General features: G+C 38.5%; 1 protein-coding gene across 4 annotated transcripts in view; it reads right to left on the bottom strand.

Moving 5' to 3' along the window:
• The window catches only part of CTNND2 (catenin delta 2), a 639809-nt gene that overhangs the window by 292516 nt on the left and 331120 nt on the right, over positions 1–16173 (bottom strand). For all 4 annotated transcript variants that reach the window (XM_059470378.1, XM_059470386.1, XM_059470397.1 and 1 more), the window contains exons 4-5: positions 8156–8190; positions 7546–7662 (exon numbers count right to left, since the gene is read on the bottom strand). In XM_059470378.1, the coding sequence (XP_059326361.1) occupies positions 7546–7662; positions 8156–8190 (152 nt within the window). The remainder of the gene's footprint in view (positions 1–7545; positions 7663–8155; positions 8191–16173) is intronic.

Raw genomic sequence — 16173 nt, 5'->3', positions numbered from 1 at the left:
ACTAGGGCCAACTTCATTTCATCAAATCCTAATGTCTTAGTGGGGTGTAGCAATGAATCTACAGGAGCTTTTCATTGTCAGATATTTGGTAAAGACATTCATCTCCTGCTGAGGATTGCCCCTGGAAAGCAGGGCTCTGTTTGTGATCAGCCAGTGGCTATTACAATGTTAAATGACTTAATTGTTAATTCATGCTCACACTTAGGGTGACTAGGGCCAAAAAGGGGAGATGGGTAAAGGCAACAACATCTTATCCCCATTTCTAACAAATATACATATTTAACAACTACTTCAAAAGACTGAATTTGACTCACAGTTGAGACGATTCCTTTAAAACTTTCTCTGTGAGAACACACAATGAACAACTGTAAAACCATCCTTTGAAAAATGGTGTTCCCCTTTCAGTGATTTACTCCATTACAAATTGGTCAAAAATGACTTTAAAACCCTGAAGATTTGAAGGAAAGATTGGCCAAAGTCTTGTTTTAGAAGAGATGAACTGAGTAAAGAGAGGCATACAAAATGTCCAACCATAAATATTTACCCTAAATATATTACAATACTGACAGAAGTTTCCCTAATAAATCAAAATTTCATACTCAGAGAGATTTACCTGGAGCTATGAACTCTTGAGTCAGACACTGCCAGGTTTGCATTAATGCAGCAGCCAGAAAGATAGTGTAGCCTGTGTTAGGCACTTATGCCACTTCTACTCCTAAAACTCTGATCCTGAAATGGAGGAGGGGCATGCACACTTCCTAGGGGTTTTTCAGCTTGGAAACATGCTCAAAGAGCACATGATTCTATTAGTGTGTATGTTTACCAGGAGATCCCACAAGAACACCTCCTTTGCGTGCACAAAGAATGACTAAACTGGACAGCTCTGGCTCTCAGAGCAGATAATGAAATGGCAATAACTTCATCTGTCAAAAACTGTGATGTCCACTGTTGCCAAATTTCATCTCATTGAGAATGTCCAGCCATCTGACAGGTGGCAATTTCACAAAGCAATAGCTATGGGATGGAAAACAGACATCCTTTTACACATTCATTGTGTAAATAGTTCCTTTTTGTTTCAATCCATTTTCAGTATCTATAATAAAATCAGCTTATAAAAGCTGAAAATCATACAGGTTGAACAAGGAGTGCTTTTTTCATGCTGGAACAACTGCTTTCCATTGAGTAAGGAGGATCTCTCTTATTATAAAAAATTGCTGAAACAAAAGTGAATTAAGAGAATAAATTAAGAGGCTAGCCTACCTTTTCAGTCTCATAATTAGACAGGGGTTTTAAGTGAAATCCACATCTGTCTAATGCAAGATCTGTATGTAATTTCATGTGGTAAAATGCTCTTGTAACACAATTCATTCTTCAGAGGGAAAAAACCCCAGCATCTCAATGGTACTGCTACCTGTTTGTGTTACATTTGGGGCAAACAGTTTAAAATTACTAAAAAAGTTAATATACTGTGGGATTGAGACCAGAGTGGTTAACCATTTTTTTCTTCCCTAGAAGAACTTGGACACACTTAATTGCCTGCATTTCTGTCAATATGTCGCATCTGTGAAGCGCATTATGAAATGGCCTTAGCCAAGAAGATGGCATTATTAAATCTGCATTGTATTTATTCCCTTATCAGTGCTCTGAATTCTGCAATTAATCCTGAGCACCACAACAACAGGGTCACAGACATAAATAAAAATATGTATCCATAAAATGTGGGGAAAAAAATTCATTTGGAGTACTGGCAGTGTTGTGTGGGAAACACTGCAATCCTAATAGAAACTGCTTGTTCTAAAAAAAATACTGAAATTAAAAATGAGCATTTAAAAATTATCAAGACAATTAGGAGAACTATCCAGGAAGTTTTTTGATCCATGTCAACAAGAGCCCAGTTCCTACAGTCTGTACTGTTGATTTAGAGAGCAAACAAGGAAGGTTGCCAAATGAAGTGATGAAGCAAGTGAAAAATAATGAAATTATTCTGTTTCACTTAGAAACATAAACACCAAAAGCTTCATAAATCTGACCAATAATCCTTTAAAGACCACTCCCATGGTTATTTTGTGGAGGCTGAAGCAAAGGAAGAAATGTGGAAGATTTAAGAATAGATAAATTAAAATTAGAGACTTCTGTATTAGCAGACATTTGAGCCTGTGGTTTAAGCTAGGAAGAAAGTGCCAATGGATTTGTTCAGTAATCTTTGAAGTCTGCTACCCTTCCTTTTGCTAATGGCATAACAGAAAGAAAAACCACTGCCTGTCTCCACCACTGCAGACTGTAAGGATGCAGTGTATTCTGTAAAGACACAGTGAGCTTCAGCTAATTCTCTCAGAAACTGTTTTGATGACAGTGTCACATCAATCCTCTAATGTGGCATGCTAGTGACCCACAGGAACAGGGGGACAGAGAAACTAATAGAAGGGTAAGAAATACAGAACCAACTTTTCTTCTTGTTCCACTTTTACCTTACACTACCCATCCGTAAACTGCAAATTTACAAACATCAGGAAAAGACAGTTTGGTCTAAACAATTGCTTAGAGGACTCCAGTTTCTCTGTCACAGAGTATGAACATCTGGGGGCCTCAGGCAGCTCATCAGGACCTTTCCCACTCATCTGCAGGCCACACTGCAACCTTATTAAACCTTAATGACAAATGTCCTCAGCAACCAATCTTCTTAACTCAGACAGCTGTATATCTGTGTTTACTCTCCTTCCTCCCATGCAGCTTTCCACCTTTTCAATTGTTCTTACACATAATTTGAGTGGAGAAAAGGAAAAAAAACAAAACAAAACCAAAAAAGGAGATGCATTGACCAGGTAGTAAAAGGAATGGATCTGAAGTACTTGTGTGATTTTGAGACAGTGGTGCAGTGATGGGAAGGGGAGGAAATAATGTCTTGCTTCTTTTACCCTGCATTTTTCCAAGATTTCTAGTCAGAAATATTAACTTTTTGTCTCCACAGTGCATACTCAGCCCTCACAAAATTTATTTTCACATGCCTTTCCTCACTAGATTAAACCATTCTGCCATGAAAATACCCTTCCTGAGCTACATTCACTGTTCAGTATTGCTGTGTCTCCTGAAACATCCTTAATGAGATAACTCTGTTCTGAGCTAAATTTTGTTCCTCTGCACGCTTCCTCACCCAGTGACTTCAGGTCCTGCAGTTACTGTGCATTCCCATCCCTCTTCCATGACTCATTTCCAGCATCTTATATGTGATTACATCGGCTCTCAAACATCTGGTCTTTCCCCTGACCCTATTTAGGGTGGCAGTTACTTATCTTCATTTATGCAAAAGCACTGCTTTGGAGTTCCTGTTAGAAAAAGCTAATGGCAGAAGGAAGAAATGTTTTCAGAGAGGAGCAGCCAAGCAAGCTGGGTGTTTCAGCAACGAGGAGCAGGGAGGAGGATGGATTGAGTGCCCTCAGGGTGACCCCTGGACCCTCTGTATCTGATGTCTGCCGACACCAGCGGGAGCTGTATGTGCCCTCCCTCGGGGACTGGGGGGATGTGTGGGCCACTGCTGTTCTGCTGATGATCCCCAGAAACACTCAGGACAGGCTGAACACCCCTCTGAGGCCACAAAACTATGACATGTTTGACGCAAACTGGAGTGACATAGTCTTGACAGATCCAGAGCTACACAGAGACAATGAGAAATCACTGCAGTGTGGGAACTGGACCATGGTGATGCAGGCTCAGGGCTCCAGTCAGATGCAGTTTCTTGCATAATTCTGGAAGTTTCCTGACTTTTTGTCTGTCGGTTGTAGCTGGAAGCACATGGTTTGAGGAAGACAACTAACACTGAATTGGGACAGAAGAAATAGGTGGGGGACAGTGCAGGAGCTCTCCTTGGTGGCATATAACCTTGTCCAGGGTCAGCTCCACCACAGGAAGCTTGTATGAGAGCTTGCAGCAGTTATGAATCTGCCTGTCTGCTAATAATTACTTTAAAAGCAATGATCACTCTGCTTTCATTTCACCAAATAAAGAAGTTAAAACTTAAAGTTTTTAACATTTGCTGATTCACACTCAGTAAAGATGATTAGTGAGCATCTCTATTAGCAATCCAGAGCCCCTCCTGTGTAAGCCTCTTTCATGTGACTTGTCCCATTAGCCTTTTTTTTCACAGCTTTTATTTGCTACCAAAGGAATAGCACATGTGAAGTGATGTTTGGGATTTAGAGTATTATAACAGCTCACTGCTATGTGACAACTTTTTACAATTAAGTCTGAGAAAATCAGAGTGCGTGAAACCAAATTGTAAAGATCCTGAGAAGAGACACACTAATCCTCTCCAAAGGCAGGGCTACTGATAGATTAAGTCATTAGACTAGATGCACACAGTTCAGAAAAGGAAGCTGTGGTCACATCACTGGGCAGGCTTTCATATGATGATTTCAAAAAATCTGCTTCAAATGCATGGCAGGCAGGAAATGCTCTCCTCAGAGTCAGTCTTGTTACTTAAAATACAGTTTTGCAGTCAAACTGCAGAGAAGTAAACATAAGTAAAATTGTCAAATTGGGAGCTCAAAAGTTAGAAAATTCCAGACTACGTTTCCTTTTCTGAGTCATCTCTCTTTCCCTCCTTCCATGCCTTATGGCCAGTGAACACAATGCAAAATGGTTCTGTGGTTTTTACTGCATCGTATCAGGTCTCCACTGAAAAATGTTCAATACAAAGAAAAAACAAACAATAGCATCCTGGTGGATAATTCTAAGCACTCAATGTTTATTTCAGATACATCACAAATGGTGATTTTTGGAATATCTGTAAAGTGAGACATTTATATAGATCTCATTTCCTATTTCAAAATTGAAAGGATTAAGAACTGAAGTGTCTAGGAAATGCAAATACTGTGTTTGAGACATTACAGAGTGGGCTTTAAACTTCCTTTTGGTATCATGCTTCAAATATTTGAGACTGTGCTCCCACAGTGTTCTGTTACAACAGTTTGTTCTCAGCACACCTAACTGGGAACACCAAAAACTAAGTATCAGCAGAAAATACTTTGAATGATTTCACAACTATAACAGGAAAGCTTTAGGGCACAAAGGAGGGACACAACAAAATATTAAGTAAATATGAGACTTTTGTTTTCATTGTGTATGTGTGTTCTACTCGTTGTTACAGAAGTCAGAGGCACTCTTCCCTTTAGTGTGCTGTTGTAATTTGAGCCTCAACTTAGGGTAAATTAGGCATAGACAGAAAATGTACAAAATAGGGCATGATAATAATTGTTTTCTAATGAATTCATAAGAAATTCAAATTATGCTGTACAGTCTTGACTTTTGACTTTTGAAACACAGTAACATTTTACCTGTCCAAAGTGTTTGTAACATTTTACTCGAAATTCAAAAAAGACCTCCAAACCAGAAAAAAAAAATCCAGTATATGACATCCTAATCATATTTATGAGTGATTAGCAGAGCTGCAACTGTTAGCTTTGGCATATAGATCTGATTCTTAATTAAACCCATAAATGGCAAATAGCAATCTAGTTTTATTACAAGCTGAGCCCAGAGCAGAGGAATAAGGGCACTGTGACAAAAGGCTTTATAAATATTTCCTGACAGTAGAAGATCAAGCTTGCAGCCCTGTGGGGAAGCCTGCTTCCCTGTGAGCACATGCACCTGCCTGATCTCTCCAAACCTGTGTTTCTTAGGGACAGCTACTGTCCTGTCCATGATAGCACTTTTCCTTTTCTGGGCTGTCATTCTCATCACCCTGTTGTCCCCTTTCTTTGCACTTAGCTCTTGCTCCACAAACAAATCATCCAGCCAAGCAAATTCTGCTTTCAAAATTCTGTATGGACCTCCTCCTTCAACAAACCTCAGTTCCTCTCCTGATGATCCCCTACAAATCCATCTCTATTGTTCTTCTTCTCCATTGCCATTTTCCATTTGCCCATGTTCTTTATTATTCTATCTACCTGCATTCCTATTTTCTTTTAGCTTATGGTGATGCTCCTCAGAAATGTCTTTAGTATTAGTTTTCTTCACGTACACAGACTTCATTCCATGTACTATCTTCATCTTTCTCCAAATTTTTTTTCTTAGTTTCCACCTCTTAAGCCAGTTTTTGGCAGCTCTCCATACAAGTTGGCCCCACTCTGCTCTCAATCTCCTCTATTGCCATCTACCCAGTTTCATTTTTTTATCACAGTATCACATTTTGAAGGCAATCCTTATCATGCTAGTCTGTTTTGTTTCTCCTCACCCCCAAATGAAGAAAAAAACAAGGGCTTGCATTGTTTCATCACTTTCCCTATTTTGATCAGATCAAGCAACATTTTAACAGATGCCAATCATACAGACTCTGCTCAGATTAAGCAAAACCATAACAAAAGTGTTAGTAACACTGTTGGCCCAGAAATCTTGTGCACATGAAAAATGAAACATTTTCTACTGTCCTAGGATTGTCAGCCTTTATTTGACAGCAAACCTTGTTTTAAAATAATGAAAAGTGTTCTGGAAAAATAAAATTCTGTATCCAATGTGCAATGTCTTCCTTCTGTCACCTGATGACCATATTGCAGGTGATGACTTGTCATTGCTAGAGATACTTTGAAGAAGGTGGTTGTCACAGTTCATCAACTTCATCAGATGCAGGGGAGATTTTCCCTTTTGATATCAAGAAAGCTGAATTTGGGCAGCCACCTCCAAAGATGTGACTCAGTCAGAAGGTACTGGGTAGCAGGGATCAACTGAGAAAGAGGGAATGAGATGCAGAGAAATACTAAAAAAAAGCAAAGCCAGTGTCAGGAACTGCAGAGAAGTGAATGTGGGTTTATATTGTGGCAGATGGGGACAGAATATGAGATAGGAGCCTGAGAAAAAAGAAAGGAATCTAGGGAAGTAACCTGCTTTTCCATCATCTAGTGCTACATCTGATAACAGACCAGTTAACATGCTGGAAAACAGTCTTGGTGTGACTCATGAGCACAACTCTTGGTAGACATCTGCTCCACAAACACACTGAGTGGCATGTCCCTTGATCACTTTTGCTGTTGTGGAGCCTTGATTCCCTTCCCCAGTGGCTGGTTCCAACAATCCATCCACTCACTGAATGGCTGGTAAGTGACCAGTGAGCCAACCTTGGAGACAAGACTTCACTTTTTTGCTCCAGCTGCTGTTCTGTGCATCATCTTTAAGTTCACTTATTTCTGTCTCTGTGTCCACAAGAAAATTTTAGTTGTAAGGAGTTACCAGCTACCTGGCCAAGTGGTTACAATCAGACATCAGACTTCCTCACAGCCACCCAGTATGTTTCATTTTATTACCTTTGGATAGTGAAAAATTGCTGTTTGAATGGTATTTTTATGGTTGTTTTATGTTTTTATGGTGGCGATGCTGAAGTTTTGTAACATGACCTTATAGTATAGTACAACAACATTGCAATTAGAAAATATTTTCCTTAAAATATATTTCATGTGCTTGTTTTTGCCCCAAAAAACTAGCAGGACTTAAACACATGCATTCAGTTTTAAAGCAAGAAATTTTTGAGTTCTAGAAAATATATTTCTAGCAACTTACTTTCAGTGGCTGCATAATCCTGTGGATCAAGTATCCCTGATTCCTGCAGCGATCTAATACAGGAGTCCACCAGCTCCAGACCAGTGGTGAGTTCATCTTCTATATCCTTCTGACCATCTGTAATGAAATTAACGACATAATAATGTAAAAGAAGGCCAAAAAGGTAAAGCCATATACAAGACAAAAGCTAAAACCAGTTTTTTGTGACTAAGCATTCACAGCTGATGAAGGGATGGAGGCCACACATTCCCAGGACACTGGCCATACTGAAAATTGTGCCATCCTTTGAAAGCGTGGCCTTGGATTAATAAAAGCAAAATGAGAATATTTAGCTCTAGTAGTAAAAAAAGCCAGAGACACATTTAGCAGTGCCCCTTCTCAAAACTCTACTTAGTTTCGATGTACTTTTCGTCAATCCTAAAAACTTTTGCCAAATCTTCTCACTTTTTAAGTACAGTTTTCACGCACTAGCAATGAGAAAAAACACAAAAAAACCCCAACAAAAACCTCCACATACATCAATGTGCTTTTCCTCTCCATCTTTTTTAGGTAAAAATGATCTTTCTGGGAGAGAATGTAAGTAATACATAGGTGTAGATAGGTATATTACCTTGTGTTTGCCAGTGAAACTGCTCTTCTGTTGAACTGGAAAGAGAAAGAAAAACGTTATAATCTTTAATTAAATTGTTTTGTAGTGTGCCATGAATATTCAGATATAAATCTATTCTGAAGGAACTGATTTAAGAGAAGAACACACTTAAGAATAAAAAACCTATTTAGAATACATAATTATATATTTTTTTTAAATTAATGACTTGTACATCATTCACTCAGCTGGAGGGAAGCATCCTTATTTCTTTATGAAGTAATTTCAATCATGTATATAGAAATTGGCCTCTTGGTCTTGATACACAAACTACACTATTTAAAAAAAAAGTTAGCATTCTTCAACTTTTTTGGATCCTTCCATTTGTCTGATTCTCCAAGTTTATCAAGAAAATTATAAATTGCTTTTTTAAGTGAACAGTTACATGTGATTTCTGAAAGAAATTATGAGTCCTGGTTCTACTGATCATTATGTGCATTTTTATATTATTCAAATGTGCAGCCAAGTTAATTCAATTGGCCTACACAGGAGAGTAAATTTAGATACGTTTGTGCTTCTATGTACAGGCACTTAAGCAACAGAAGGTCTTAATTTTAAAATAATGAGCACGCACACCAGAGGATGGGTTAGGTAGGGAGTTTTTTTTCCAATAAAATGAAAGATACATTCAAATGAATTATAAAATAAATTATACATTCAATTAGGAAATGACTACACTTTCCTCCAAGGCATGTTCTGTTTATGCTTCAATATAGGTCTTTCTCACAGGACAAGAATACAAAAAGGATTGAAGTTACTCAGTGCTACCCGTTCTTTTGATGACAATGAACTGATTATTACATCCATGACTGAATGAGTTTTGTGTACATTTTTGTAAGATACTTACAGGGGAGAACAACATTATCTGTTGTATCCATAAGTTAAAAAAAAAGAAAAAAACAAAGACTGAAATGATTTTAACTTTTCCAACAATTATATTTATTTTTTCATTTATTTTATGATGTTGAGACTAAATGCTCTTTTGGATTAATAAAAGGATTTAAATCTCCAATTGTTTTCCCTTTTCCCAGCAGATGCTGGATCACTTATAAATATATATCAGTATACCTCCTACTGTCTAAGTTCTGGACAATAGTAATGTAAATGAAATTAAATGCTTCCTTGTGGAAGTCTATTTTTACTGTAAAGAACTTGTGCAAATTATTTACCAGATTTGATAGTGTTAAAAACAAAATATTGTCTAATTTACATAAAAATAGTTCTAAAAGAACTTTTAATTTCTACCTGGCATCATAAATGTTAACATGGCCAGTTCAAATCTATACATCATCATAAATTTCCTAATATCGATGGTCTGTGGTTTATCTTGATTCACAGTAGTGAGATGTTATAGATTAAGAAGCCAGTCCTTGGATGAGATAGTGAACTAAAATTCTTGCATTCAACTCCACTGAAATTAACAATATTGAAGATAAGTGCTGCCAGAGTCCTCAGATAAACAATAATAACTGCAAAGTACTGAACTGGATGAAATTACTTTAATTTAAATTACCTTTGAAATGAAGTCCTAGTCGTGACTAGGGACAGTGACTTTTTTTGAAATAACACTTTTTCCAATTTTACATTCCTTTTGTCTGATTTTCAGATGTACTAAATAACTGCAGCTTCATCTGACACACTGGGACTTGAGAGCAATCTTCCCTTCTGCAATTAGCACAATCCATAATAAGTAATGTACTACTTTCCACTCCAAACTCCCTCTTCCAGTATCCAGATTTCTTTGTGATAGATATCACCTCACCAGCCAGAAAAAAAGTAATATCTCAGGTGGCATTCTTGCTGGCAGAATGAATTACTAGATGTTGCTGGCAAGAACATCATGATGTAAAAGCCTATGCCACCTCATCCAAATAAGTTAGAAAAGAAAATCAAGTCATGCATAAGGAGTGAATTACCACTTACAGGAATTCCAGCTTAGCCCATTTTAAGTAGCAAACTTGTACAAAATTTAACAAAGGTCATTATGTTCAATGAATCACTTATGGTTGATTCATAGTAATCCCCAATACCACTTGTCTGACTTCCACAGAAACACTGTGCAGTATCCATATTAATCTCAGGATCACAATGAATTTTCACTACATTTTGACATTTCCAATTTTAGTCATGCTTCTCCTCACCAGTACTGTAATGTTCTTTCAATAAATAATGTAGCTTTTAGAGTCACGATGGCAGAACCACCGTCAGAATTTTTATCCCAATGCCACCTTCTTATTCAGCATGTGGAACATGACCCAGGCTGAGCAGGGCAGTGGTGAGTCCCTGTCCCTGGAGGTATTTAAAACGTGTGTAGATGTGACACCTGGGGACATGGTTTAGTGGTGGACTTGGCAGTGCTGGGTTAATGCTCGGACTCAATGGTCACAAAGGTCTTTTCCAACATAAAAGATTCTGTGATTCTCTATTAAAGTTGTATTTGCTCCTACAAAAATATCAGTATATTCTGGTATGGAAAGAGTGCTGTTTTCCTTAATTAAATTCATGTTCTCTAGCGTTTTAACAATCCAATATAGTTGGACATTGAAGCTGCCATTTCTTGGTTGCAATGCAATGCCAGAGCCTTGCAAACAAAAATTTAAAGGGTTTCATTAGAAAACTTTATTAGAATTTGCCATAGTTTTAATCTAAATACTCTCTATTTTTCCTTTTCCCCTTTTTTTAACTGAGCTTCCCCTGCTTTTGGCCTGAAAAAGATTCCTGACTGAAGCAACCTGACTTGTTTGTGCAGGAAGCCTTTAGGCTGTGTCACAACTGTGCCAAATCTGCTTGAGTGAATAAAAGGGCACACTTTTCTGTCCTTTGCTTTCAGGTGTTTCCCATTTGCACAAGAGATCAGTACAACTGACTGTACAGTTACATCAAATACATGAAAAGACAAAAAAACAATAATTAACAATTAACAACAAAAAACCAATAATTAATAAGAAGTATTGTCCTAATGAATTTTTTCAGCATGTTCAGCAAGAAGTATTTTTGCTTCGTATTTTTTTATAAAGAAAATATGCATTAGCAACCACTTTTCTGAATATTCCTATGCCTCATTATGTAAGTTTGCAAATGTTAGGATCTTTGTCTGAGATAGATGAGCAATAAAATTCTCTATCAAGCTGTTCTGAGCTATGGTAACCTGAGCCCACCTTAAGAGTTTGAGGGAGGGATTTTGACTAGAACTACAATGGTATAGCATTAGAAAATCCTAGCATAAAAAACGGCTGACCTGAGAACTCAAGCAGGTAGAACTACTACATCCCTTAACCCAAACTCAGAAGAATAATTGTAATTTATTTATTCTTCTTTTATTTTTGGTAGTCACTGCATCCTACTTATACTTCAAACGTTCTAGGTACTACTGTTCTAATTAATTCTACCTGACTTACAGAAAGAATCCTCCATCACTATTCATCTATGCAAAACTTGATTCTTCTATGCTTATATTGCCTTTGGAAAACTCCATGTATTGAAGGAAAATTGCAAGGAAGCTGAATAACTTAAGAATGAGAAGATAATGCTAAAACCCAAACAAATTAGCAAAACACTAAGAAGAATATTTTTATATGATTAGTTCTTGATGTTAATGTTTAAGCTAATGAACCTATCTTCTGTAAAGGTTGTGCTTAAATCTTTACCTTTAATAACCACCCAGGAAAGGAGATATTCCAGTGAATTTTTTTTTACCTCCCTAGGCAAGAATGAGGAAAGTAAATATCCACAGAAGAGTCATCTTGATTCCAGCTGAACTCACAGGTTCCCATTTCTGCACAAATGGCATAAAAGCACCAAAGCAGTGAGAACCCTCTGTGTGTGCCCTTGAATGTGCGGAGGGCGAAAGGCAAATGAGCACAGCACGCTGCAGGGAGCTCGTTTTGGGGAGCATCACCTGGGGAGCTCTACCTGCCTCTGCACAGCCAGGGAACAGCAGCAGCACAGAGCATTGCAAAAACACAGATTTTCTACAGCCAGCTGAGGATGTCTGACTATTACCAGCAGCTCTGTACATCAAGTTTACCCCTTTTCAGGCACAAACAGAAAATTCCGAGACTGACCTACAGTTTGTCCACAAACAAGCAACAAACCAGGCCTTAGGGAGCCTTCATTTTTTCCTGTGCCTCAAGTCAAGTTAAACAAGAAGCGCGTGTCCCTTCATGATGGACTTAATAGGAATCCACCATGATAAGATCAGCCAGCACCTGCATAGCAAGGTGAGTTACAGAAGACCATCAAATGCCTCCTCCAGCAATTTACAGGAGTCAAAAGCAGTTTTGGTGGTGTAGCAGTGAATGCTCCACATGACGCCAAAATAACACTTTCCTGGACAACATTCACCATATTTCTATAAAAGCAACCAAAGTCCTCAAGGGAGGTAACCCAGAGGTGGGGAAGGCTACTGAGTATTTTGGCAGAAGGAAAGCTGCCTGGGACACCCTCAGACTGTGTTGCTGTTAGGGCCTGTACAAACACCCAAAGATTCCCTTCCAAAGCAGGTGCTGGGAAGCAGCAAGGGCACCTTGGACACAGCTGAACTCCTGGAAGGTGGACGTGTGTCTGTGGCACTGGCAGCAGGGACAATGGTAGGCAAGGGTAAGTTACACCAAACCCCAGGCCAAGACACATTTTGCACACTACCTGGCCACAGCAGTACTTGAGCATTACTTGGGTTTAGTTTGAGACATTACATGGCCTAATGTGAGACCAGGCCCACTTCAGAGGAATGCCTTGATAGGATCAGAACCTTTCAGTGCAAGAAGGAGCTCCACTGCCCTGCACAGCCTTCTCCAGCAATGGTATTTACTACGCAGCCTGCAGAAGTTCATTGTTCTTACCACATGCACCAAAACACAGCAGTGCACATGCACAGCAGGCCACAGCAGTTATGGGTATTCACTGCCTTGCTGCTCCCCAGGAGAACACCACAGCAGAGAAACTCACCTCTTGTTGGGAAGGAAGGTGGGTCTTCCTTCATTCACTGTTCCTGGCACACTCCTTGCTTTATCACTGAGCCTGCATACAGGCTGCCAGGACAAATTCACACTTTTGTATTCTCTAATTACCCGAGAAATGTTTGTGTGCCTCTCCTTTGTGGGAAGTCATTCAGTTTACAGTTGTCACTCATTTTTTGAAAAACTGCTATAGCTATCTGCTACACCAAAATATTTTTCTTGTTTTCTAAAACAATTAATGAAATTATATATAACACTATTGTAGAAAAGCTATGAAAGCATTTTACAAGGAGTTGTATCAGCACATGGTCTTTTAAATTATTTCTACAATGAAGCTACACAACCATTGCTGTATATAATTACAGGCAGATATTGCCTCATTGATTTTAAAATTGTTTTTTTGTTGTGGAAGGTGGAAGAAAAAAGATCCAGAAGCATTTCACAAAAAGCAAGGAGGCTGAAAAACTAATATTCCATCCAAAGCAAAGGAGAAGCAAATTTTAAATCATCAGTACATTTCAGGTTATCTGCAAAACAGTAAACAACTTTTAGCATCAACTATCTGGTGGGGAAAAAAACCAAACAGCCTAAGAATAAATTTTACATTAAATAATCCTGCAAAAAAGCACCAACCCTTCAATAAATTGCCATAATAAAAAACAATCCTCAAGAGCAACTTTTGGGTTTTGAGGCCAATTTAAAATAACATCAAAATCTGTGACATTGGTAGGCACTCCCTTCACTTCTATTAATGTGACACTGTAGGCTCTCTCAAATATTGAATAGCACTCTATTAGTCAGCTGTGGTATCAACTCGGCTGCCCTACCAAGAAGTCCTTCTTTTTCATGTTCCAACAAACTTCATCCAATTCCCTACAATGATCCTGGAAAATGAAAAAAAAAAATACAACCCAGTCCAACAAACCAAAATAAATAAATAATACCCCCACAAACCCACACATATTTTACTGATGGCTGCTGTCTTATACCTTGGAAATTTCAAACTGATTTTTAGAATGATGACAAAGTTCTTAGCTGCAGATGCCAGGAAACCATTCAGGTGGTTAATTCCCACCTTTATTAGAATAGCCTCACTTCAAGTTCCTGCAGGGAAAGAAAACTGTCTAATTTTTTTTCACAGAAAAATGATTGTTATTCCCTAGGTTTTATGAAATCAATAGCACAACTTTGTGGCTGTGCTATGAAAGTTTTGTACTTCTTTCCAATGATACAGGGAAATATTTGCAGCCAAATTCCTAAACAGGTCTCAAGAATCAATGCTTTCCTCTACATTTAATACCTGCAGAAATTTACATTATTTTCCTTTAAAAACAATTTTTAAACTGCTTTGGTCCTATTTATATTCAATTTCCTTATGCTGATTGTGCTTCATAAAAGTGTTCTGTTTCTTCTTATTTAAAAGTGATTTAAAATTCAGGTGCTACACCACTAAGAACACTGTTCAAGTACACAGCACGCATGGAAAGGCAGCAGCAGCCTGGCATTCCACACAGTGCCCTGCTAAAGGGCTTGCAAAGAGGTGCCAGAGGCTGTTATTTAATGGACAATGTTAAACACAGCCTGTTTCCCTGTAGTTTTTGACCACCACTCCTGAAATGGTCTACAAGAGCATCAATGATAGTAAATTTTATTTTGTAACTGAATTAATTTCACACAGACCAAACCCCCAAAACCCATTTCCTTCAGTTTTGAATTAACTTGGTCACCTAGGGAGAGAACACTTGCTACTTCACTTGCAACCAGCCAGTTTCCTTTAGCTTCAGTTCTGCAGACAGACCCGGCATGACAGTGAACACAGAGAATTCCTTCAGAGTGGAAGCCTTGAAAGCTCTGCTGTTCTAAGGAAAAGAATTCAGAGGGCAATAGGTACTTGGTGTATTTATTTAACTTTAAACTTGGACACAGTTACAACATTAGGGAAACAAGCACCATGTGATTGCCCTGTTGTCACTCTTCCCCCGATGTCCCTTTCATGCCCGGTTTTGAATCAATACAGCCACTCTTCTGTTCTTATTTAGAGAAGCCAAAATCAAACCAAATTACTTAATTTTGTAATTTCCCATTATTAATTAATTAAGAAAAAGGATAATGGTTCACAATAAGAAGGAATTAGCTCAAGGCTGGATTTCTGCTAATAATGTTAGTTCTTCTGGTTTGCTTCAAACCTATTTTTATTTGAGAAAAGAGCTCATTTCCCAAACTGAACATAGCTACACAGGAACACATTTAGAAGAGAATAGAATTAGAATATGTCACAATTGCAAGGGATCTACAATGACCATTGACTCCAAATACCTAACCACTCCAGGGCCGACTGAAGCTCATACAGCAGATTATTAAGGTCATTGTCCAAAAGCTTCTTACACTGACAGGTTTGGGGCCTCAAGCACCCCTCTAGGAGCCTGCTCCAGTGTTTGACCACTCTCTTGGTAAAGAAATGCTTCTTCATGCCCAGTCTAAGCATCTCCTGACACAGCTTTGAACTGCTCCCGCGTGTGCTCTGTCTCTGGATCCCAGGGGGAAGAGCTCAGCTCTTCTCTCCTTCACCTCCTCAGTCAGCAATGAGCTCACTGGTCAGCCATGTTAAAATTTAAATTTTGCCCCTTCTACACAGCAGAGCAGTTTAGACAGCAGCATACTGTGATATTCCTTCAGTCCCAGTGGTGGTATTTGGATCTGATCCAAACTCAACAAGCATCTAAAATAGAACCAGAAATGGCAAATTAGAGAAATCAATAGTGGATAGACAGAATCATCTCTGCCCTAAGGCAACAGAGCAGTCTGGTGTCTAAATCACACCACAGCCTATCAGTACCCATAAAACTGTGATCTTCAAGCATGCCTTGTTGACAACATTGTACAAAAAGCAGGATAGTTGTTGCCATGCTTTAAAGAGAACACTACCATGCCCTAAAAGATAAAGTGGGGTCTAGTTTCTTCATTCCCTTCTCCCTCTTATTCCAAAAGTTTAGCTATTAAAGCAGTCGTGCACAATGTGATGGA

The sequence above is a fragment of the Ammospiza nelsoni genome, chromosome 1 (genome assembly GCF_027579445.1).
Source record: "Ammospiza nelsoni isolate bAmmNel1 chromosome 1, bAmmNel1.pri, whole genome shotgun sequence".
Lineage (NCBI taxonomy): Eukaryota > Metazoa > Chordata > Aves > Passeriformes > Passerellidae > Ammospiza > Ammospiza nelsoni.
This window is presented reverse-complemented; position numbering and strand designations above follow the sequence as displayed.